The sequence below is a fragment of the Corvus cornix genome, chromosome 5, assembly GCF_000738735.6.
Source record: "Corvus cornix cornix isolate S_Up_H32 chromosome 5, ASM73873v5, whole genome shotgun sequence".
NCBI lineage: Eukaryota > Metazoa > Chordata > Aves > Passeriformes > Corvidae > Corvus > Corvus cornix.
Window position 1 is genome coordinate 9,333,513 of NC_046335.1, and position 24,578 is coordinate 9,358,090.

The 24,578-nt window shown below is 39.6% G+C and overlaps 1 protein-coding gene across 1 annotated transcript in view; it reads right to left on the minus strand.

Moving 5' to 3' along the window:
- The window catches only part of ASPG (asparaginase), a 44,526-nt gene that overhangs the window by 10,720 nt on the left and 9,228 nt on the right, over positions 1-24,578 (minus strand). Inside the window, exons 4-12 of the mRNA XM_039552963.1 lie at positions 23,092-23,217; positions 21,546-21,629; positions 20,350-20,476; positions 14,111-14,223; positions 12,435-12,620; positions 9,379-9,492; positions 6,255-6,374; positions 5,098-5,193; positions 4,085-4,248 (exon numbers count right to left, since the gene is read on the minus strand). Coding sequence (XP_039408897.1) covers positions 4,085-4,248; positions 5,098-5,193; positions 6,255-6,374; positions 9,379-9,492; positions 12,435-12,620; positions 14,111-14,223; positions 20,350-20,476; positions 21,546-21,629; positions 23,092-23,217 — 1,130 coding nt within the window. The remainder of the gene's footprint in view (positions 1-4,084; positions 4,249-5,097; positions 5,194-6,254; positions 6,375-9,378; positions 9,493-12,434; positions 12,621-14,110; positions 14,224-20,349; positions 20,477-21,545; positions 21,630-23,091; positions 23,218-24,578) is intronic.

Genomic DNA, 24,578 nt, shown 5'->3' on the forward strand with positions numbered 1-24,578 from the left:
GTACAGTGGGAAGAAGTGCTGTGCACTACTGCTTGTTAAAGACAGGGCAAGGGAGAGGAAAAGTAGGGACAAAGAGTAATGCAAAGTTTAAAAGTGTCAGATTCAGTGCTGTGGCTATGAAGTGCAGATCAGTCCAAGAAAGCAAACAGACCACCTCTGACATTCCCACCACTCAACATGGAAACTATGTGGGAGGCAAGTCGCACTGCAGCTTGTTCCTACTTGCACCCAAACGCCATCTACATTCTGAACAAACTTAAGCCCTCTCCAGAGCACCACTTCTGCTGTCTTGTACCTACCACAAGGGCAATATTCGTACCTCAAGAGGCTGGCTGTGAATTTTCTGATACTGTTATGTCTTAGGCACATGAGAGGTATTTGTCTTTAGAAATTGTTTCTTGAAGTGCTGCTCTCCTGTGGCTTTACAAAATCCTCGTAAGGGTTACAGCTGAGCTGATCTGAAGTTCAGGTGATGTCATGAGCCACAAACTTCTTGGGAATGGCTCAAACACAACTCCTGTTCTAAGGTTACAGCACGAAACAAGAGCAGAGGAACTGCTGGACAGTCAAAGCTCAAGGTGCAGAGGGATGGCAACATCCCCATGTCAGCCCTGGCTTGCACAGCTCTGTGCCCAGTCTAGCCCCACCTGATAAGCATTGTCACCTGTGAGCTGTTCCTGACCCTCCCTTTTCCTAGTGTGTTCTGTCACCAAACTGTGGCTCTTGGTCAGACACAGGCTGTAGAAATAATATTATTCTGCATATGTTACTTGAGATAGCCTTTTGATAGTATCAGTTATTCATTCCTCTCTGAAGGAAAAAACAAATAGACAAAAGGTGTTTCTAGTGTCTCCTACCTGCTAAGTTCCATTGTTGATAGCACTGGACATTAAAACTTGAGTATATACTAATGTTTTAATATATTAATAGCAAAACATCTGAAATGGTGCAGTCTTCAATGTTCAGCACTATGAACAAAGTTTGAGTTCCAGGCAAAGACATCCACACTCTTACCAGTTCATGAGGGCTCTGGATTCACAGGAATCCAGATTCTGTACAGTACCTATCATCCCAGGCCCTCACCTGGCAGACACTTATTAAAAGTGAATCAACTTCAAAAGGGATGAATCATACATGTGAAATTAACACACATGTAAGAGTTTGCAGGATTGGGGCCTTAGGGTGCACACCTTCCACCAACTCTCTTTAAAGAAATGCAGGTGTAATGTATATCCAAACTTGACTTGCTTCATTCTTTTTCATGCTTGCTCCCCTAGCAACCAGAATGGTTATGGCAGGATCAGCTTAGTTTCACTTGTTCGGTTTTCTGCATGGTATCAGTGGGAATTTCATGCTCAAACACTGTAAGACAGGCTTCAGTGTGCTTTTTGGAGTCAGTGGTGGTTAGATTTTCTCTCTGCCTTAGATTTCCTGAAGTAATGTAAATGTAACCTTGCAAAATATCAAGTATTTAAATTCACATTTACGTGGGAGGTAATTTTACTACCTCTAATCTGATGTTCTCACAGCACTGTATGAGCAACTCCCCATTTTCAACCTTTTACCACTGCTCTACAAGTAAATGGAAGCACTTTTACTACTTAAAATATACACAATTTTTATTCAAGACATTTTCCTACTTAGAGAGTTTCTATTATTAAAAGAATATTATTCTATTGTTTTGAAAATGAATTATCCCTTGAGGGTGCTGTAAGAAATTAAAGGAATGCTACTTATTTTGATATGTCAAGCAACTGGCCTAAATTAACAGTGGTCTGTTTAGCTTCATGCATAAAGTGAGTGAGACTACAGGCAAATTGCAGAGTTACAAATGAAAAAGCGGAAATGCAGTAGTTTATTTCTTGTTTAGAAAGAAACAAAGAAAGAGTCACTTCAAGTCAAAAAATTTAAGAGACTATTATTGACATAAATCAAGTCACTGATCTATCACTTGACAGTACTATGTTAAGAAGCTTTTATGAAGAGACATAACTCCTGATCATCTTTACAAATTATTAAATGGAAGAGAGAAATCAGTCATCATTATATAGGTTTGCATGCTGGTTAAAAGGCAAGCCACTGAGAAATGTAACATAAAAAGACTGGAAGAAAGCTATTTTTAAGATGAGTGGATACTGTATTGCAGTTAAATGCCAATTAAACAAATATTAATTCTCAGAAAATGGGATTAAGCTGATGCAATGATCAGTAAAATTGAGAGAGTTACAATATTAAACAGTTTCAGGCGTTGACTACTCATTATCATCAGTTTTCCCCCCCACCTCTTTCCTCTCTGCCACTTTCTATCAGGATAATCTCTTCACTTTCAGCTTGCAAGTGTTTAATAAATAGAATTTAAATACTTGTGTAGCAGAAATCTTTTTAGTGGGTATCTAATTGCACACATATACAGATGTCTGCTCCTTAGCATTCTCCTTTATATGCTTACCAGTATGAAATGCAGTATGAGTACACAGCAGATCATAAATACACATTTATGAGATTAGTTCTAAGTCAACTCTTCCTCTCATTCCAACAGTAGAAACAAAAAGAGAAACTGAAAATGGTTATGGTGCAGTTTCCTTTTACAATTCCCTGCATCAAAATGGGTGTGCAGTTTTAAAGAGTTTAAGAGTCATAGTAGGAGTCTAATATAGGAGTGGCAATTCTAAGGAATCCAAACAACAAGCTCATGTGAAATTCCTCAGGCGGTAGATGGGTGTGGTAAAAAAAGTAGGTGCCTGATTTGCAGGAACATCTAATAGTATCTAATGCTCTAGCATTTTCTCACTTTGGACCAGAGCCACCTCTATTCATCTCCGAGGTTATTTGTTTGATTTGCTGTTGGGCTTGTTTTTGCTTTAAGTCTGCAGAGCTTATATATTCATGAGGTAAAGCAACAGCCACAAAGCCGTTCAGGACCATGCAGGAGGAATGGCAATAACACAGCGCGGCTATGCTGGACTCCAGGTCTCACAGTCAGAGAGCCTGGGGAGTTTTCTACATCTGGTCTTTGAGACAGAAGAAGCCTTCAAGTTATTCCTGCAGCTCATGGTAATCTAGGACTGTCAGACCTCCCAGGGAGCTGACTCCAGCTTGACAGACCAGGTGAACCTGTCAACATTAGAAAGCTGTAGGAATATTTGGGGACATTCATCCATGAAGACCATGAAAATTCAATCACTCCAAGCTCCTTTACAGAAAAAAAATGGCTTTTCTCAATACAGACTGAATATGAGATACAGAGCTGAAAGTGGATCAAAGACAATGAGAGATTATGGTGTGCAGCTTCTAACACACTGGAAGACCAATGGCTCTATGAATCCCCAGGCTACACAAACTAAATCTTAAAAAATTAAATTCTGATGACTGATAACTTTTATATTCTGTGCTATGGCCATTCCTTAGGACTATACAACATGGAAGAGACCAGTAAAGTGCAAGTCCATGACTACCGTTCAAGAACTGCTGACATTCATAACAGCAGGAAGAGGAAATCCACAAAGCAGGCAGAGCCATGCAACCATCCCATATAATTATGAGTGGGTGGAAGGGAAAAATCAAAAAACCAGTCATCCAGCAAGAGACTCAGGAAAGCACTGGTGGAAGGGGAAGATTAAAACATGTCAACCTACCGGTATATTTTGTGCCAACTGAAACAGTCTGGTCTTGATGAGAAAGGGAAGGGCAGAAAAAAACCAGACAGCCCATGGTCCTGCACTCTCACTTCTGACAGTCAAAAGGAGTGATCAGTTTGGCTCTGTTTTATAAGGAAGCTTCAGAATAAAGAGTGGATCCTTGAAATTATGGACAAAGTCTTGGCAGGAGGACAGCAATAATTACCTTATGCTAAAATTCTGCATGCATACCAAGTTGTTTGCTTTCATTCCACATTATTCTAAAAAATCTTTTCATTTAGGCTAGTCACATCCTCTGAAATAAGCTGATATGTGTTATTTTAACTGCTGTAATTTACAGATGACTGCTGAGACAAGACAAGACCAGGACACAGGATGGATGGGCTTGAAATCCAAAATGATAGAAGGTTTATAAACTTTATATAGAGCAGTACATAAATTGTTACCTGAACTTGATTGCATTCATCAGTGGGGTAGATCCATATCTGTCTCTGGCATAAACAGTCGCGCCAGACGTCAACAAATACTCAACTAAGGGCAGATGCCCTTCAGAGGCTGCAATGTGGAGTGGAGTTCGGCCATCGTAGTCGCCACAGCTCAGGTTTCCACCCTACAAAAAGACATATTCTTCACATGCCAAAAAGATAATGGCTGCACATTAAGTTGTTGCAAACGTCACACAGTGCATGTATAATTCTGCCACCAAATTGTTAAGCTTGTCAAACTTAAAGTTTATCTTGCAGCATTGTTTTAGTGCCAATAAAGATATTTATTCCACCTCCTGCATGTTCCCCACTGGGATATGCTCTTTATTACAGCACACCATACAGCAGCTTTGTCCCCACAGACTGCTAATTTTTCTTGTCTTAGTTAATTCTTACTTTCAAGATATATTTGTCCTTTCTTGAGGCCCATTACCAAAATCTCAATAGTAGGGTAAACCAAGGCAAAGAGGTGAAAGAAAAAAAAGATATGACAGGGAAATGCCTGTTTCTTCTTCAGGTATAACCGAAGTTAGAGCTTTGAGGAGAGCCAGAAATCCTGAATTAGAACCGCACTGTGTTTTGCTTAAATATAATTTTCAAGTTCTTTTTTTTAATCCTGACAGATTTACATCCAAAAGGTGGATACTATGAATATGCATAAAGAAAGTTAAATGAAGAGAAAGCAGCACAAATCATTTTAAAATGTTCCAAAGTTAGCAGATATGAACTTGCATTTTAATCTACCTGTATTTTCACAGTTCAAAAGAAAATGTAAACAGCTGAAAACCAGAGAGGAAAAAGAGCACACCAGTTCTGAAAGACAAAGACCAAGAAGTCCAGAAACCACTTGTAACAGTCATAGCACCTTGACTCTAAAACTTAGGTTGTCACTTTCCATGAGCATGGCTTCCTAACATCAATTATAGCTCTTTTTAAAAATTAATGTTTTGTACACACTGTTCATTTTACATTACCATTTCTGCTATGGCTCTTAGTGCATCTATGTCACCCAGTTTCGCTGCAGCACAAGCCAAAGGTGGAATTAATGCATCTCGTACAGCTTCTAACTCCTGAGAAACAAATAAAATTAAACATTTAATATCAGCCTCACCTCTAATGTGATTGACACCCAAGTCGTAAAAACACTGCCCTTGCTTTTATGTAAAGTTTCCAAATTAGTCATTTGGATATTTAGAAATGGTAGCATTTAGTTCTTGGAAGGAAAGAAGTCTCATGTTTGTTTTACACTTTGTCAGTCTCACATCCGTAAGATTTATATTCCTCCCTGGCAACACTACAAGTACCTGATATCTTTATAAACCATTTAAGGTGCACACACTAATTGCCATCTCTGTACTGCCGTAGCTACACACCAGCACAGTAAGAGAAACAGCACTGGTAGGAGTTGGAAAAGACCATATAGTCCATTATCCCCAAGACTGGATCAGTTTTATTAATGTGATTCCTCAGATATTTGTGTAACCTGTAATTTCAAACCTACACTGACAAGCCTCGTAGGCCCCCTGAATATTCTCCCATTCCTCATGCGTACTAAAGAACTAAAGAATACATTCAGTATTCATTAGTTAATAAAAATCCCATCTTCCCTGAACCAAATTCAAGAGGAAAGGGAACATCTGTACAACCAGTACTGTATTATCTAATTTATATTTCTATTATATTTTCTAATTGGGAGGGGCTAATACTAAACACCACAAATTACACTTGTTTAATGCTTCCTTAGTATCAGCCTTCTATGACTGCATGTACAATTAAGCTGTTTTACCCATTATTATTTGGATTGCTCCAAACTGTCAATACATTTGACCACAAAAATACAAAGCACTTCTTCATATCATTGATACCCTGAATTACAGCATCTGTCTGAGGCTTGTTATTGCAACCAGCCAGCCAAGAAAATAAACCCAAGATGGGGCTACAAAAAGGAGGGAAAAAAAAGTTAGTAAGTTTTTAATTAAAAACATTTTAGTTATATGATTGTCATTGTGTTCTTTCTCCCTAACTCCATATTCCGATTTTCTTTCAGCTTTGCTGTTCATCTTTAATCTAGGCTCATTTAACTTAGTTTACAGCTTTACATGATATTAATTTTAAATATTTAAGTATATACCTCCTTGCTGCTGATACTTAGAGATTTGGCAATCACTTGAATAAACTTGCTATCTCTCAAAGAGATCTTGGCTCCTGTGGGTACAACAGTCATTTCTCCTCTTAGATTCTCACTCAGCATCTGAAAAGCAAGCAATCAAACCCTTTGTTAGCAGAGGAAAAATATGGTGGTAGTCTAATAAAAAAACCTTAGAATCAAGTTAGAAAATTGTTTGGAGGAATTATGGAAACTAATTGAATGCAGACAAAAGATTAAAGAAACAGTAACTGTCCCATGCAGACTGCACGTTTTAAAAGACAAAGGAGGGAGAGAGACAGGCAAACAAAACTTTCTTCCAAAGCAAAAAAAAAAAACCAAAATAAGCACATAACACCCCAATTTTTAGAATATGTGGACAAAAGTTCCCTAGTGGGGTAAGCTGCAGCCTACTCAAAAACACAAAGATAATGACTAATGAGCAGAGTGAGGCTTAAGACCAGAATATTCTGAAATGCTGCCTTTTGCCAGCATTCACAAACCTCAGGACTCCTACACAGACTGTGTACATAAACCTCAAAACAAAGCCCAGTGCTGCCTGTAGACGGTCATGTATTTCCATGGGTTTTCAAACAGCTCCATCAGCCCTGATTCTGTAGAAATTTGGACATAGATCAAGTTTTGAATGCAGAAAATCTACAGTAGTACCAGTCATTCAGTACCCAAACAGGCATGTAACAGTTTGCAGGATGGGTGCCTCCAATATAACTGGAAAAACAACCAAAATCAAAATGTAAAAAGGTCAGCCAATTCATGTGTACAAAGTACTTGAATAGGGCAATAAAGAAATGAAAACACTCTAAAAAACAGATTCTGGGAAACTTGGAGAACACAGATAGAAGCCAGTCATCAAGAAAAAGCAACTGGTTTCCTCAATTCTGACAATTTTACATACTGGCACTCTTTCATGAAAGGTTGCTGATGCAGCTATAAAGCACATAGTTATTTCAATTAGAATTTTAAAAAGCCGGATTGTGAAAGTTTGCAAGAAACAGATGTGATGTTGGCAGGAGGAATGCCCCAGGTTTACTTATGTCTAGGCATGCCCTTTATTAAAAAACACCCTCCAAGAGCTGACAGTACCATAGCTGTCTGCTGGAAGACTCCCATACCAACTGAGGATACCAACTGCTTTGGCACACTTTTAGAATCTGACACATTGAGATCATTGCTTTACACAGGTAACCTTAGCAATTGGCACCTGTGCTAAATGCACCCAGTGCAAAGCCCTGCGTGCCTTATTCAGTCCTACCAGCTCTCCAGACATTTGTATGTGACTGGGGGCACATTCCTTGCTCTTCATGTTGAAAGAGAATCCTAAAATAACCACGCCAGCTTCAGGAGAGCTTCTGTCTCTTGGGAGACTATTGTTTGGTGATATGTTTAGCTGAAGATATTGCCACAGACAACATATTTCCAGGCTTTCTTCTTCTCCTGGTCTCTATAACTCATTCCTGCCCAGGCAATGCAGTATGCTGTTCCCTTAGTTGTGCCAGCAGAACTGTTTGTGGGTCAGTACAATGAGTCAAATGAGGAAACCAATACTGCATAACTCAAAGAAATTGCAAAAGTTACTTTGTTTTTCAAACCATATAAAGGAGGTCCAGCATATCACCACACAAAAACTGTGTAGCACAATCCAAAGGGCAGCACATGAAAATTCAGAATTATCTTGTGACATGGTACCTGTAACACCTTATAATCAAATTCTCACCTGAGTAAGTCAGCTATCTCACCTCAGCAAACTGGATCTCAAATTAAGTTTTAACTCACACACTGAGGCAAGAAGCCAGCTGAGAAGGTTTCTCCTGTCCCAGGTCAAAAAATCCTCTGTGCAAGAAGATTAAAGCCTGCATTAAAAACAACAAGCTAGTGCGGGTGGCTTCCAGGGTCAGTGAGTGTGCCAAAGGGGTATCAGTGCTGAGCTGGGGTTTCTGAAGTGCAAATGTACAAACACATCCAACACCCCTGCTCCTCACAGCACTGTGTAGCCTGCCAGGCATGTCCTTGCACAGAGCATGTTCCAGGCATCCTCACCAAAGACACACACAGCTCCTCCTCCCATTTCTCAGAGCCAGGGCTTTAGCAAACAACTGCAAGCTCGCAGGCTGAAACTGTGTCTAAGCATGGTAAGTGGGACTTCCAGCCACCACACTTAGGATCACAGGTATTCAAATATGTTTGTCTCAAGAGCTGCTACTGGTTGGAAGATGTGGAGCATGAAATAATGGTCAGGTTTGTTATAGTTTTAATAAAACCAAAGCACCATCATGAGAGACATGTGCCTACAGTGTTAAGTCTGGGGAATGACTCATCACGATGTCATCTCCCAAAGTGTCAGGATTAAGATTTCACTACATAAGGCACAGAAATTCATGCATTCCTGCAGACTGCTGTTCCCTAATTCATAGCTGTATGCTCCTTGTGTAAAAGGAACATGATAAACAGCTAAGTAACTTGCAGGAAAAAAGGCCTTGATTAAGCAACCAATGAACAGTCAGAATATTGCTAAAAGGGCTCTGATTTTAAAAGCAGTTACAACTGGCTCTAGAATAATCCTCTACTTTTTATGTATTATAAAGTGTATCTCCTCTTAGAGAAATAGAATCTAATACTGTTATGAGTAATGCCATAAAGGAAGAGGCTGTAGGCAATATTTATTTTCAGAATAAATATTTAATTTGTGTGAATGAGTCTGGGATGAAATCTTCACCACACTAAGATCAGTGACAAGATCTTTGCTGACTTCAGTAGGGCTGGGATTCTGTCTCCCATAAGAATTTCCACATAGAATTTTCAATACAGAAGTGTCCAAGCTAGACTACTACCATTTAAACACGGCATTTTAATGGCTCAGTGATGGTCTTCACCTGACTTATGCAGAGAATTCTTTTCTCTCCCAATCTTCATACATTTGTTTGCTTAATAGTATTTTCCATAAGAAAAAAAACCACGGGCTGTTCACATTACGGCTCTGGAACCAACTGCTTTTAAATGCAACAAAGAAGCTCAAGGCATGAAGTTAAACAGAAGTTAGCACAGTAGATGAGAAACTTAAAGTCTTTCAAGGTCACACTGAAATATTTACCTGCCTCTTCTCCTCCCAGCTAAGGTCTCTCTTGCTGAGCGTGTATGACAGTTTAGTTAGGGCTGCCTCTGGTGTCATATCACCTCCAGGAATTACTCCAGCATCAGCAAGAGTCTGAATAAAAAGGAATAATGATTCTAATTAGCATAGCATTCAGAAATACCTGCACATACAGAGAAGGTGTTTGAAAGAGTAACTACACAGAATACAGGGTGCAGCCAAGCCTCCACTCTCTTGCTCCTCCTACTGCCACTGTAATTTTTGTACTTTCAGTTATCAAATACCAAGCAAATACTAGAGCAATCTGAATAAAGATGACTTTTACTTTAAATTCCTTTTCATGCAATAACACAGAAGAATTCCACCAAATGCTTGCCACGGTCGCTTACTATGCTAAAAGGGAAAGGTTACAGGTCCGTATCAGCTATCTGCAGAGTTGTCAGATTCCCTTTATTGAAAAGCTGCAGTTACTCTGTTTTAACCTAGTGGCATTTTGAACACTGCCAAGTAGGCTGTTCTCACACAGACATATTTACCATTCTTTTATGGGGCATTGCTTTGGATGAATTCCAGCACTACAGCGTGCTCACAGTGGGAGTGCTTTCAGATTCTTTCAGGCTGCACTAGCAGCGTATGATTTAGAAGATACAACTAAAATACGTAATTTACACAGTTCTGACAAGAACAACTGAAAAAGATGACCTTTTTAACTTATCTTTATGGTAGTTAAAAAAAATAAACTGTCTGAACAAAAGCAAAAAGAAGAAGCATCTTTGCTATGATCAGCAAGCCTTGTAAGTGTACAAGATAACAAAGACAAAGGAGATTTCAGATCTCTTGTCACTGAACTGTATCTGGGCAAATCACAGATCGCCTTCTTTGCCATAACGTGTTGCCTCACAGTAAAGCAGCTTGAACTAGGTTCTTTACACTGCATTTTACTTTTAAATACCTTGTATACAAACTTCAGCTTCAAAACTTACTCTGGCTTTACTAATATTTTCAGCAAGATACAGAGCCTTAATTAGCTCATTAACCACCTCCGAGAGACTCAGAGTAACATTTTTTAAAGTCCCATGGGAAAACATGTACAGAAAAGGTGAGAAAGTTTCTGTACTGCAGAGCTAACCAAAGAACAGTTAGGGCTTTTTCAGTGGGTTTGTGAAAGACGAGGAGGAAGGGATTTCCCAGCTTCCTTCCTATACCTAAAGTCCCCTCAATTATAAGTTTCTACTGTGTAGATGGATCAGAGGCCAGACATTCAGTTAATTAAAACAAACACTTCAAGGGAAGCCAGGGACTCAGGTGACCTATGTGACTAGCTCGAATGAGTAAAAACTGGCCCAGCCATGTGCAAAGACCTTTGAAATATTTCATTTAAAGAAAAATCAAAGTAAAATTAACATTACAGCAACTTTACAGCATTCACTTATGATACTTCCTCCACTGAGCAGTTCCTTACGAAAAGGAGAAGGCAGTGAAAGAACAAGCATGAAGTAATTCCATAGGACTTGGCTTGTTCACCATTCTCCTCAAAAGATGCCAAGAAAACAGCCTCCAACCACTGATGCTGAAGCAACATAGTACAAACGCCATATAAAAAATGGAAGCCAGAAGGGAACACGTTTCCACGCAGCCTTAAAGTGGTTCACTAAGACCTGAGTGGAATCTTTCAATTCAGCGTATCAACAGCCTGGATCAGAGTGCAAAAATCCATTTTAGGTGCCTACTTGGAGAATCTTTTAACCAGAGCATAGAAAAAGGGTTTTTTTTCTTATTTCCACACATTTTAGCAGTTCATTTCAAGCAGAAGATCACATAAAACCTAGGCTTCGTTTTCATGTTGTTTTTCAAACATAAATTTGGTGTCTTTTGTTGACTTAACTGCTTTCTTCTTTCAGAGTGAGCTGTTCTATATAATCCACATATTCCTACAGTATTTGCTACAGAGCATGGGATCTTTGCAAAAGTCACTAATTCTCAAAATATTTCCATTAAGTTATGCAACAGTTTTACCAACATCCAAATAATTGCCTGTATCAGAAAATACGAAGTTTGGATACTAAGGAGGTATAAAGAAAATCTTACAATCTCCTTTTCTTTCTCCTCAAAACAGAATTTGTGCAAGTATTATATAAAGCTGTGTCAAAACCAAAGCTAAAAGAGGCAGGTTTCAGCACCAGACCAGGGTATTTAGGTTTGCCATGCTGTCAAAAAAGAGGCTGGCTCTGCCAGACAGGTGGTTGCTCCCAGCAAAACCAGGCATCCAATGCAGAGGGATGAGTCACCCTCTGGTAGTGCTTCTTGGGTATTTAATGGCTGGTCCTTTTCTAAAGGCCAGTTAAACCAGCTTCCCTCACATGCAGCACATATTCTTATATGGCTTTGTGCTCTTATTAGTCCCAGTGACGTCGTGTTTTGGTACACAACTGAGAAACACACTATAAAATGCCCTGAATAGTAACAGTATGTACACAAAACCTGCTTTAAGCCAACCCGCATGGGTTAAACTAAACTGATTTCCATTCTTCAATACAGACAATTCCTTAGATACTGTTCTCCAATCTCGCCCTGAATTCAGTTGTACTTCCAGTCAAATAAAGAACAGGGATTTGGATATTGCTTGCATCTACAGGCTTTCTTCATGCTCCTACATTGTAGCTAAGCAACTGTTATCCTATCAAATACTACTTTATTTGATCATCTGACCACTAAGCTAGCTTTTAGCTCAATGGAATCCCTCTGAGAGAGATACTACGGATCTAATGCAAAGTATCCTGGAGTGCTGCACATGACAGGAGTGAGCAGTTGCTAATTTGGGATTTGAGCTGACTGTTTTGACCATTCAGACCAGGAGTAACAAGATCTTCTTTGTAGATATGTGTTTAAGTGCTTCCAGTTTAAGATTTTTCAGATGTAGTTACTTTATGAGCAACAACTTTACAGTTAATAAACCTGGATTTATACGCTGGGACTACTGGAAGTTTACAATCAAGTTGTGTGAGTGGGATGTTTCTTTTACACAGCAGTGGAGAACGAAGTTGCACACCCCTCACCTGCCCTGTTGCATAGACAGTTTTAACAGCCCCACGTAAGCACTGGGTGCAGTTCAGAATGACCACTTTGCGTTCAGCTGCTCTCCTCAGTTCTTCCAGCAAATCTTCTCTCTTGTCTGGGGCATTGCCACTTCCATAAGTTTCCAGTACTATGCCCTCAATTGGAGGCTGAAGAAATGCTTTTACCTGTTTAAAAACAAGACAGGGAAGAGAGACAAAAGGTATGTTTAAGTCATCCTTAAATTTTCCACATATGGCACAGCATTTTTAAAAATGATCTATTCCTGCTATGGTTTTACAGGCTCTCATGCCTTATAGTCTTCTCACACCCTTCTGTGCTTCCCTTTTGCAATAACTGAGACTGTAGAATAAGCTTTAAAAACATGAGACTTTCCCTCTCTGGCTTCCTTCAAAATTTCTAGAGGGTTAGATTTTAAAATAAACTGTTTTGTACAGTCATTACCTGATGTGAAAAAGGATGCTATTGTTTAAGTGCGATTAACAGGCTGTACTGTTGCACCACTCTTTGGTGCAACAAAAAGGTACATTTACACTTATGAAATAAATGTTGAATTATTAACTGAGATTAGAACTCCACACCCCTGCCCAGATTTTTCTGCTTTAGCAAAGAGTTTTGCTAACCAACGTCCGCCCAAGAGGCAGAGTGTTTCACCTTTCAGGAAAGAACATTCTAATGAAGCATGAAGTTTTTTAACCCAAAACCGAATTGATTTAACTCAGAGGCACTAATATATTTTGAGCCAGTTGATATTGAAGTAGATATTGTGCCTCACTGTAAGAGAATGCCTAGCAGAGTTCTCTTCCTAGAAAGATGTGTTTTCAACAATCTAGACGTTTCCTTACTGATCACATATGCTAAATGCAAACCCCCCTATGCAATGTAAACCCCCATGAGGCTAACTATGCAGCTGGAGTTTTATTGCAAATATACCACCCCTCTGTATTTCCATCTGTTCATATTCACCTAAAAAGAATGGTGATATAATTGGGGAGTGCTGCTTAAACTACTGGATTCAATTTAAGACAGCAAGAGCCACAAAAGACCTGTCAATTTAATGGAACTAATATTAGACAAAAATTTAAAGACTAATTTACCTAAAATCACAGTCTGCAAAATAATTTCTAAAGGCAAAAAAATCCCACTTCTCATTTTCAGCAGCAAAATCCCACTTTTCATTTTCAGCTCTGTATGAATGTTGAGGGTCATGTTAACCATCAGTGTGAGACAAAATGAACCTTAAAAAAGAAGCATGAGTTGTAGAAATAATCACACTCCACCCACCATATTGTCTATTTTTTGACAAGATACCTATTAATATGCCTCAATATGCAGCAGGAGAATATCTCCCTCGTCACTGTAGCTTGCACCTGTCTAGAAAACCACACTTGACCTATTTATAAACCCTGATAAGAAATTAATTTTAAGTTCCAGAGCCCAGGCAATTCATACAAAAGATATTTGAAAAGCTTTTATCAATCGTTTATGGCATATGAAAATAGTCTTTGAATGTCCTGATATTTAAAAAAAAGTTTATTGGAAGACAGATCCTTTCCCTTCCCTCCAAAACCCCAACCACTGCTCCAAACAATGCAGCTTTCCTATATCTATTTGAGCATCATTTCACTCATTTCCAAAATGAAGTGGTGACACTTACAGCAGCAGCAGTGATTCCTGGGAAGATCCGCAGAAGTCCAACATTCCTGTTCATATTGGTGTGAACTCGAAATTTCTTTTTGGTATTGGCTCTCCAAACCGTTTCCCAGTTTACTATTTAAAGAAATAGCCTTTTTAATTTAAGACATACTATTAAGTACACTTGTAGTACTTCATGCTTACAACTCTCTTAGGCAGGGGATTCATGAAAGACAATGTATTTTTTAAAGAGGAAATGAAGGCCCATTTAAGACAGAAGAACTGGCAGCTGGTCTGGCATAGGTGAGATATTTACTTGTCATACACTGACCTGAACTTCACTGTTATGTAGCTGGCCTGATACAAGCTGGATTCATGTTTGGAAAACAGACCTGGATCTTCTGAGACGTAAGAGATGACAAATGCAGTTACTGTTGCTGCTAATCACCTCCAGAGTTTATTAGGTAGTTATTAACGATTAAATAAAATAGCAAGGATTCAATTAACTCCGATTATACATTTAGAGCCAGAAGCCAGCTGTTTAATAGTTTGTTTGTGTTCCATTATTAGAAGCCAAGTCATGCATTATTGATTTCAAAATTTTACTACTTCAGTGTAGGAGTGCAGCATTGGTAGCACTGATGGCTCCTACAAGGCAGTGGAAGAGGTTTAACAAATAGCAGCCAACAGCTCAGAGCATTGTGCCTCCATGAAAACAGACCATGCTGTAAAGCTGCCTGCTTCCCCTTCATGAGTTAAGCTTTTGAGATTTTGGAGAAACTCCCAAACAGCAAGACAGATAAAAGATCTACGTGCATAATACTGACTTGCTCTCAGCCATGCAGAGAGTTACTCACACCAATTACTGTTGCAACTTCTTGTTATCAGCAGACAGCCACTTACAAAAAAAAAAAAAAAAATCAAGAGTAAATGTAAAAGCCTCCATTGAAGCCTGCTCTATTGCCACATTACCAGAGATACTAAAAACTACATAATCCATTAAGTTGGGACAAAAAATAGCTGTCTCCTATAAGACTCTATGAACTTTCCTTCCCTGTCACCAACTAGAGCCTCTGTTCTTTCTAAAAAATGCCATTCACCATTAAACAGGTCACAAGCAGTAGGCTCAGCACTTTTTTGTCCAACCAGTCACACTTCAGCACATGGATTCCTACTGCCCTGGAACTGGGAGAATAGAAGTACAGACCATTTCTGCAGCTTCTTTCTTTCTGAGAAGCTGTCCAGCATGACTCTGAAAGCACCTGGCTGGACTTGTTATCCAAGTAGCTCTCAAAGGCCTCTGGGAGCTTTCCAGAGCCATTTAGAGACCTGCAGGAGGAACTCAGGTAAGTGCAGAGCCTGTGCATTTGTTCTGCACAGGTTCTACATGAGGTTCACAGGCCTGGCTAACCACATTCAACATGTGCACTGTGCTTTAAGAAGCAGAAGTGTTTAGCAATAAATCCGTTCCTCTCAGCCTTCTAAAAAACAGGTTAACTCTTTAAAAGCAGCCTCCTCTATAAGAAGGGATGGCAATAAAATTGTATCACAGCTTGCTTTTCTTTTATCCTCCATAAAGTAGGAGTCCCTGCCAAAACTTCACAAATGCATTCTACTACGTTTGGCAACTGTGAGCATCCCTGATGCCTGTAACCAACTTGAAGAATGAACTGAGGAAACCTGCCTTGGCATGGAGCACTAAGACACTGCCAAAAGCAGAAGACCAAGGAAAGAGATCAGAGGACCGGTTCAGAAGTCAGACCTACACCAGGCCTATACCTGTACTCTTGGAGTACACTCTACCAAATAACATCTCCAAGATAAATTTAATGCATGCAGACATAGTATAGTGATGTAATTCCAAGTTATATTAAAAAGAAGATAAAGATTGCCCTGCCCCTGAGTTAACATTCGCTTGGTCATGAACCTCGTCAGCCTACATAACGTGTTTGGTGCTGCAGACTCCACAGATGTCAGTTTTCCATTTGCCAAACAAGTCTAAAAGGCAGAACAAAAGGCAAATGTGATGCAAGAGCCAAAGAGAAACAAATACACATAAAAGCCTAACTTCATCTCAGATTTACTCAGAACTGTTGGAAATGAGGCAGGACACCACGCAAGAGAAAAAAAAAATTAGAACACACCCTTTGCATCGTCCATCTCAAAGTTTACATCCCCAAACAGGAACAATATTTATGTCACATAGATAAGTTCAAGCATCTTCATTGTACCGAGTAAACCAGCTGTCTTGCTGTATCATACCACAGAGCAATCTTCTTTTTTTGTTAAGTTAAAAAGCCCCAAGAACATAAGAATCACTAACAGTTCCTAAGTAAGAAACTCATATACAAGCAAGTGAAGTACAAAAAGCTGCATCTATTGGTGTTCACAACACTTTTTTATCTTATGGATAAGAGTGAATAATCAGGGATACTCAGTTTTGGCACAGCACAGAAAACAGTAACCTGCTCTGACTTGGGTGGCCTGTGCTTGTGAAGAGTTTAACTGATACAGCACAATGAATCATGTAAATGTGGAAGCAAAAGTGAGGAACAAACAGAAGCTAGCTACTAGTGTGGCACAGCAGAAAGAACATTTCTAAAGCAGTGTACATAAAATAAAGAAGTAATGGCTATTTACATACTATACTCACAATGGTTTGGGGTAGATTGTTCTATTAAAGGAGACTGCATTCAAGATATTGAGGCCTTCTGTTTACTCTTCCAAACCAAACCATCACATAAACAATAGTCAGATATTTCCAATCTCCTCCTCCATACCAAACACTATAGCCTCTAAAATTACTGCCAAAAAATTACATCTTTATCTTATGCAGCTTTATTCACACACGTACACAAAACATGGTGATTGGGTAAGCACCAAAAAAAATCAACATGACTTAAAATAAAAGTAACTCTACACAGATCAGAAAGCAGCAAATCCCCCTCCCCAACGTTAAACAGAGCCTATGCCACAGTGCAGATTTCAGCTTATAACAGGAGAGCAGCCACTGAGAGCGACACCTCCCTTAGGAGTGGTGACTGAACTCCGAGTTATGAAATCAAACAAGAAATACAGCTTTTCTTGATTGCAGAGCTCCATGCAAACAGCAGTGCCCTCTTCTCATCCTTTGCAGGGCTACAGGCAAGCCCTACCATTACATAAGCTGCCCCAGCGCTCACTGCGATTCACGGCAGCAGCCGAGGGGTGGGGAGCACAGGCCAACCTATGGCTGCAAACTCCTGCAGGAGGCAAACAAGCACAGACCCCCGTTTTTGGCAGTTTGTTATAAAACAATCAACATACATCTTTGGGAATGAATATTTAAATTGACTGGTGTCCTTGCAACAACCAAGGTGCCTACACAGAAGGGAGCGGAGATGGCGATCAAAAGCACTCCAGTGAAGAGAGCTGGCATTTGCCTTCATACATGAATGACCTGGGCTTTCTATATAAACAACCAACCAAGATGCAGACTTGGCCAGTGACTAATAGCTTCTTTCTAACGAGATTTGTGGGTAAACAAGCCCAAAAGGGCTTTCTAACCTGCTGCTGCTGTGCCACATCTGCACACACAGTCACACAGGCTCTATCCCCTGCACAGGTTGTCTCTCATAATATGGTCCTGTACATGTGCACCACTCCCAGAAGATGCATGTGTGATGAAGAAAAGTCCAGCCACAGTAACAAAGCAGGTTTCGTGTGTGCTTCATTAGGACAATCAAGAATAAAGGAAAGTAATTACAAAATATACTGAAAATCTTTACAGATTTCAACAGAAATAGTCTTCCTTGTCTTGCCTGCTTTAAAAATATGGGAGAAATAAGGTAAGGTCTTTTATTTGGTAAGCTTTGAGATTTTAGAAATATTTTTTATTATTTCTATACTGTCCACTTCATACAGAGATTTCTGATTCTGCTGCAAAAGTATTTTCCATCAGCACTGGGTTTCTTACTCAGCTCAGGAGTGGGCTAGAATTTTTCATTTCTTACAGGAGTTTCTTGTGCTAAGTTGGAAGTCCTAAGGAAGTTGACACACTTGCTCATCTGGAACTGGGTAACACAACTCCTAGGCATTGCTAACACAGCTAAGGATCTGGCTGAGAACACAGCCAGTTATGGGATTAGAAATCCCCTGGGAGACTCATCTGAAAAGGGAACAGGATAAAAAATGGATATCATAAATGAAAAAGAGAGCTGGAAGGGTAAGGGAGGGAAGAAGACTAAGCTTCTCCCTCTTCTTTCTAGCTCTGAAGTAGATTTTATATGCTCTGCTGAGCCGTGAACAGCATGTCTTCCCATTCCTGTGCACCAACCCATGATCCCACTATGCTCCCCACTTCCTCCATCCTGCTACCTCTCCCCTTCTGCTTCCCTGGAATTTTCATTCCCAGCTTTGTTAGAACCAGGGAGCCTGAGGAAGAGCTTCTGCACATGGCCTACTCCTCCTGGCATCCTCAGGCTGCTCTCCATAATGCTGAATCAGCCAGAGTCAGCCCTGTCTACAAGAGGATTAAGACATATTATATAAAGTCATTTGGACAAAAAAAAAAAGTTAAAAGATGCTAGATTTGTTTGGTTTGTTTTTAAAAGCCCAAGTGGTTCCTTGTCTCCATGAAAGCTTCATACAAGGACCATACAAGCAAACTCAAGGGAGACAGCAATGTTTCAAACAATTACTTTGGACAAAATAAAGCAGCACTAGTAGATTGCCCTTACTATAAACTATGTTCTTTCAAAATGAAACAATCCTTCACTAGTGACACCGTCATCTTGGATAAATGATGCTACCCTAACTGGGTAATCAACTGAAGCAAATAAAAATAGAGCCTATCACACCATCAGTTTTTAAATCAGAAATCCCCACTGATCCCAATGAGGCATTTACTGAAAAGATAATGGGACCCAATATGGGCCAAGGGAAGTGCTTAATAACTTTCTCATTTTTCTACTCTAGACAAGGAATCACAAAACAGTTCATTCAAATCCAAGAGAGGAATAGCATGCAATTTGCAGCTTGATTTCATTATTGATCAGTCGGTAAACGGAATTTATTCATACCCTGTTTGATGCAGTTCATACAAACCCAAGAAAGAAGACTCTCCCCAATTTAGTGCAACAATCAGCACTTCCACTGATTTCAGAGACAACCTATTTGGCACAGCACAACAGTAGCAGACTCTACCTGAGATATGTCTTACAGACAACTAACAGTATTTCACGGGCTTCCTCAGTTTGTATCTGGCCGCTACAAACACAGCACCTTGATCCTGAAACTTTGTTAAGTGACTTCCACTCCTTAGGTGGAAGGGAGAAGTTTATTTTTTTGTGGAATGTCTTTCTCTAGCAGTAGAATCCATTCAGAATGGCACATTGCATGGCACAGGGCTAGGTCTCCTACTGCCACTAATGGCACTTATCAGAAGATTTCAGGAACACCCTCCTGTTCTTTTTTTTTTTTGTAACAATGGGGACTGTCACCAAGTCCTACTCCTTTTTAATACCTAGTCTATCCAAAAGTGGCTCAGATTTTTTAGAACTGTCCTTTAGTATGTTTTCTGGCAGCTCCATTTGGCTAGATTCCAAATGTGTGTCTCTTCTCCCCTCTCCAAAGAAAGGGTGCCATTTGTCCAAGAACACTCATCTAATGACTTTGCAAGTGGGTACTAAAACCTTCATGTAGTCTTTCCCCTCCTTAAGAAACAGACACATAAAAATTACGGGGAGCCTGAATAAGTTTGGGGAAAAAAAACTTCACATATTTTAGGTCTGCTGTTGTGTGTTTGCACTTCAGACAGGTCCTAAATATCCAGTAAAACATCTTACACAATGACATGCAACAGAGTTAGACTGTTGAAGCTGCAAGTACTCTGCAATGACTTTTTTCCCAATTTCAGAGCCCAGCATGGCCATTAATGAGATGAAACTCTTTGTTCTTTCCGTCCTGACTCCCTCATTTTATCTTTGGAGCAAGGTTTTCCTGACACAGGGGCAACATTCCCTCTGGTTAGTCTGGATGTCTAGTCAAAGTCAGTCTAGCTCACATCTATATTCAATAGATAAATGCAGTTGAGTCACAAAGTCTCAGCCTTACTAATATTTAAACAGATTCAGAGCAGATGAAGTGAAGTCAAGTTACAGGACCTTCAAAGATATTTTACTTTAAAAACGACATTTCAACTACATAAGCACAGGTTCTTTTCAGCTACAGCTCTATTGCAAGCGGCATAAATTACATGGCTTAAGAGATGATGTTGCTTACTTGTAATATCAACCTCAGCATTTGCAAGTGGAGGCAGGTTAGGTGAGGAAAAGGCATTGAAACTCCCAGCATCCACCTTAGTCACCCTATTTCCCCTGTACAGTTTATTATAAAAATACAGGCACACCTGCAAGACAAGTAAAGAAACAGGTCTATGAATAAGCCAGTAATTAAAAGATGCAGTAGATAAATACTGTAGTCCGTCCTTTATAAAGTGTTTTCTAAATCTTTAAAGCAACTCAGAGGCTAGTAGATGTTTACAAGTCTAACCCTTTCAAAAAGAGTTGGCACATCTGTCACACATTGGTTTAAGAATTTAAGAACAAAACAAGTTAAGAGCTAACTAGTTTCATAATCCTCTCATGAGGCTTAGTCTAGGAGACAGCAAATTTGCCTGAGTCCTCTTCAGAGATGGAGGAAAGAAACAGTGTGAACTTTTTAATAAATTCTTCAGTTATGTATAAATTCAGAGTCCAAAACATAATGAAAGGCCTGGTGAAAATGAGGATAACTTCCAAAAAAGTTACCATACATAAATAATTACATTCCTTCTCAAGTCTGTTAAAGGTTGTCAACTTGAAGGAAAAGAGATACCTCAAAGCTGTTATCAGTTATTAAGATCTTGGCCAGTCAGCTGTTGCTGTTGTTTTACAAGAACAGGCTTTGGGAGCATGGCAGAAGTAAAATGAGGTGCAACCTGACCCATTTTCTCTCAGAGTTTTGGGCTGCACAGCACAAACAGCAGGGTGCTGAGACTATGGAGGTACCTTCATGTTCATTAGGTGTGTCACTCTCGACACTTCAATCCTTAGGAACAGAGCTAGAAGACACTCCTAGACACACACACAGTTCTATAGTGACTGGAGAACTTCAAAGTAACATTCAGTTAAAAAACCGACTTACAGGTGTTTCAGATCCCACATATTTGCAAGAGAACCTCCAGTTTCAAGCCTGCTGCAGCATATATTTCAGATTTGAAAGTCCTTCCAGATTGTGTATGGGCAAATGGGATATGACCAATGTGAGAACAGCACATGCTTTGCCAAGCAAGCACTGTTACCTCAGTGGAATCCATTCATCTTCCTGCTTAAGTACAATTCCTTACTGCCTACTGGATATTTAGTGAGTATTTAAGTTTGTGTCCTGGCTAGAGAGAGAAATGCAGCTTCTTAGATGGTCTTCCCAGGCAAACAGACCTCAGGAATCACGAATTGCCCAGCCATCAGCAGTGCCCCCAGAAGGTTGTCTCGGCCATCATTCTGCAGCTCATAAATGGGCACCTGAAGAACAGAGACTGGAATTACACCTGAGCCCTTATATAAAGCCTACACAGCAGAAAAAATGAGTCCAACTTATGCAATACAAATACATGAATAATTTATGTAACAATGATTTATGACAAAAAAAGTTTTCCTTCTTCACCCAAACTATTTTAAACTGCAGCAGATGGCAAGATTTCTCTCTCTGCTTAACATAATTTTATAATTTAAGTGCTTAAAAACTAAGAGAGATTTTTCTAATGTCATTAAGGATATTAACACTAGTTCAGGAAAAATACAAAAACTAGCAAGTAGGCATAGTTGAAAGTGACTGAGCATAGGAGAAGTGATGATAGAGAGGAAAAGCAACACCCCTGAACATACAGAACTGTCACGATAGGCTTCACAACAGCTCTCTTGCACCATCTTTCCTCATAGCATAGTAAAACTGAGCCAGCAGGTTATTACTGACAGAAAAGGGCAAGATTAAAAACAGAAATGGTCTGCTGAGTGATGATTTCCATGCCTTTTCAGAATGCCTCTTTATTAAAAGAGAGTGCTTCTTTCATCAACTATTAAAAAAGAAATCACATGCTCCCTTGCTGGATCATATGTCAGATAGATCTCCAAGCAATAAAACCAAAAAGAAAGCAAAACCTTGACCGATGTATCATGACTACACTGCTCCACGTCAAGACAGCAAGTGGGAGCCTACTCCTTCCTAGACTTTTGTATTTTGACTTCAAATACACCACATGTGAAAGGGAAGTTATGAGATTGGGGAGGGGAATTTTACAATGTGGTGTTTCATCTCTCCTTTGTGATTAGAGCTGTATTTTACACTCAAGCAAGCTATTCTAGTAAGACAACCAATTCCCCTCAGACAATATGCAAAGGGCTGATCTCCAGCAAAGAAAATGAAAATTAATAAATGCAGTCTTTAGAGGAAAGGAAACAGACCATATTAGATGCTTTGTGGAACAGAAATTATCAAAAATGCATCTAATGCTTTAAGTTTATTTTTAAAATTATAAAGAATGCAACAATGACTAACATAAATTGAGATAACAACTGATGAAGTAAAAAATACTAAGCTTCAGGGCTTTTAAAGAAAAAAAGACAGCTGACAACCAGTGGCCACCTGAGGCTGGAAAAATGCTTCTCATATAAACCAATTAACACACAATGGCCAATGACAGGATCTTATGTCTTTCTCTGAAGCATCTGGCCCCAGCCATAATGAACTCCTTGTCTGATTTGGTACAGAGTTGTGAAGTCATTAATGATAAAATTATGGGGCAGATCCTCAGCTGGTGAGCCTGACATTTCTCACTCGTTTCTGTCAGCACTGGGACGATTCACCCTGGCCAGGGGCCTGGCCAGCACTGCTAAGCTGTACAGTGATAATCAGGATACAACCAGGTTCTGCATATAAAAACCAAAAATGAGAATTCCTGCTTCAACTTCAAATTAATTCTATTACCTGAGATCCTGTGAGAACAACAGTTTTGCCCAGGTTCTCACACATGAAGGACAGGGCTGAAGCTGTGTATGCCATAGTATCAGTACCGTGCAGGATCACAAAGCCATCGTACTTCTCGTAGTGCTCCTGGAGGGGAAGAGACAGTTTTCACACTGTTAAAGCAATGCCCTGGCACCAGCAGGTGAGGTACACAGTGCATTACTTCCACTGATGCAGGCAACAGCACAATGCTTTATAGGGTACTGCACACACAATTCCTCCTAAAGTTATCCTGCTCCCAGTTTAAATACAATTAAGGGTTAATCGGACACTAAGCACTAGAGCCAGTAATTCTAATTACAGAACAGTCAAAGAGATTCTTCTATGTATACATATTAATGCAGCATTTTTAAACCAGAAGACTGCTAATTAAGAAAAGCTTAGCAATGGCTTTAAACATGAATGTTAACATATGCAAATTAGTCGTATAGTCTGATTTCTTGTTGCCGCTTTTACTGTAGGGATTACACCATTTACAGGAACAGATTAGGCAAACCAGGGCTGTCATAATATAGGGGGGAAAACAGTCCGTTTAATCCGTGTGGCAGACAAGCAAACTACCAGTGTCAGAGTGCCCTCTTCTGATGGAAAGCCATCCTTTCCATAGCAGAAACTCGGGAAGAGGCTTCTTGTTCATTAATGGGCATTCGCCTGATGGTTTTTGAGAAGGCCCTTACACTATCAGGCACATGCAATATCAAAATGAATTTTATTATAATTTTAATTTGCATACAATTCCACACAAGAGGTGGGGGTTTTTTTTAATGCAAAGTCATGAATCACACTGCTCATCCTGTTAGAATAAAGTTATCTTCTGGCTTTTGGAAGAAAAAGGAATTGGTTCAGCTACTTTAAGAATGATGGACATAGCAAACACTGTAGGGAGAGACACTGATGTCTCTGATGTAACTTCGTAACATGGAAAGGATTACATAGAACTCTAAGCAGATATATGAAGTGCCAGCATGAGGAGGAAAAAGGACGTTTAAACAAAATTTCTTTTTAATCACACTCCTTACGTTAACACTAAGCACACATGCTTGGCACTTCCTGATACTAAGGTCACCTCCAAACTCATCTGTAGGTTCCTACTTGTCCTTTTGCCATTTCTTCACTGATACTCATGTCTGTCTACCTGTTCCTACCTACTGGAAGCTTCAGGGGATAGCTTATCTAACAACTGAGCCAACACATCTGCCAGTGTTGCAAGGTCTTTCTGAAGGCCAACCTATAATGTGATGCAAAAACCATGCTGGAGCCATCCACCAAGGCAGCAACAAGGTAAGGAGGTTTCAAGAAGGGCCAAGATCACAGAAATAGCCAACTGTCCTCTCTGAATCAGTACACTCACAAGTGTTTTCAGCCTTATAAGCCTTATTAGATGCAAAAGAACATACTTTGGTTTAAGCTTCATACTGTGAAAGATCAGGAGATAAGTTAAGGAGATA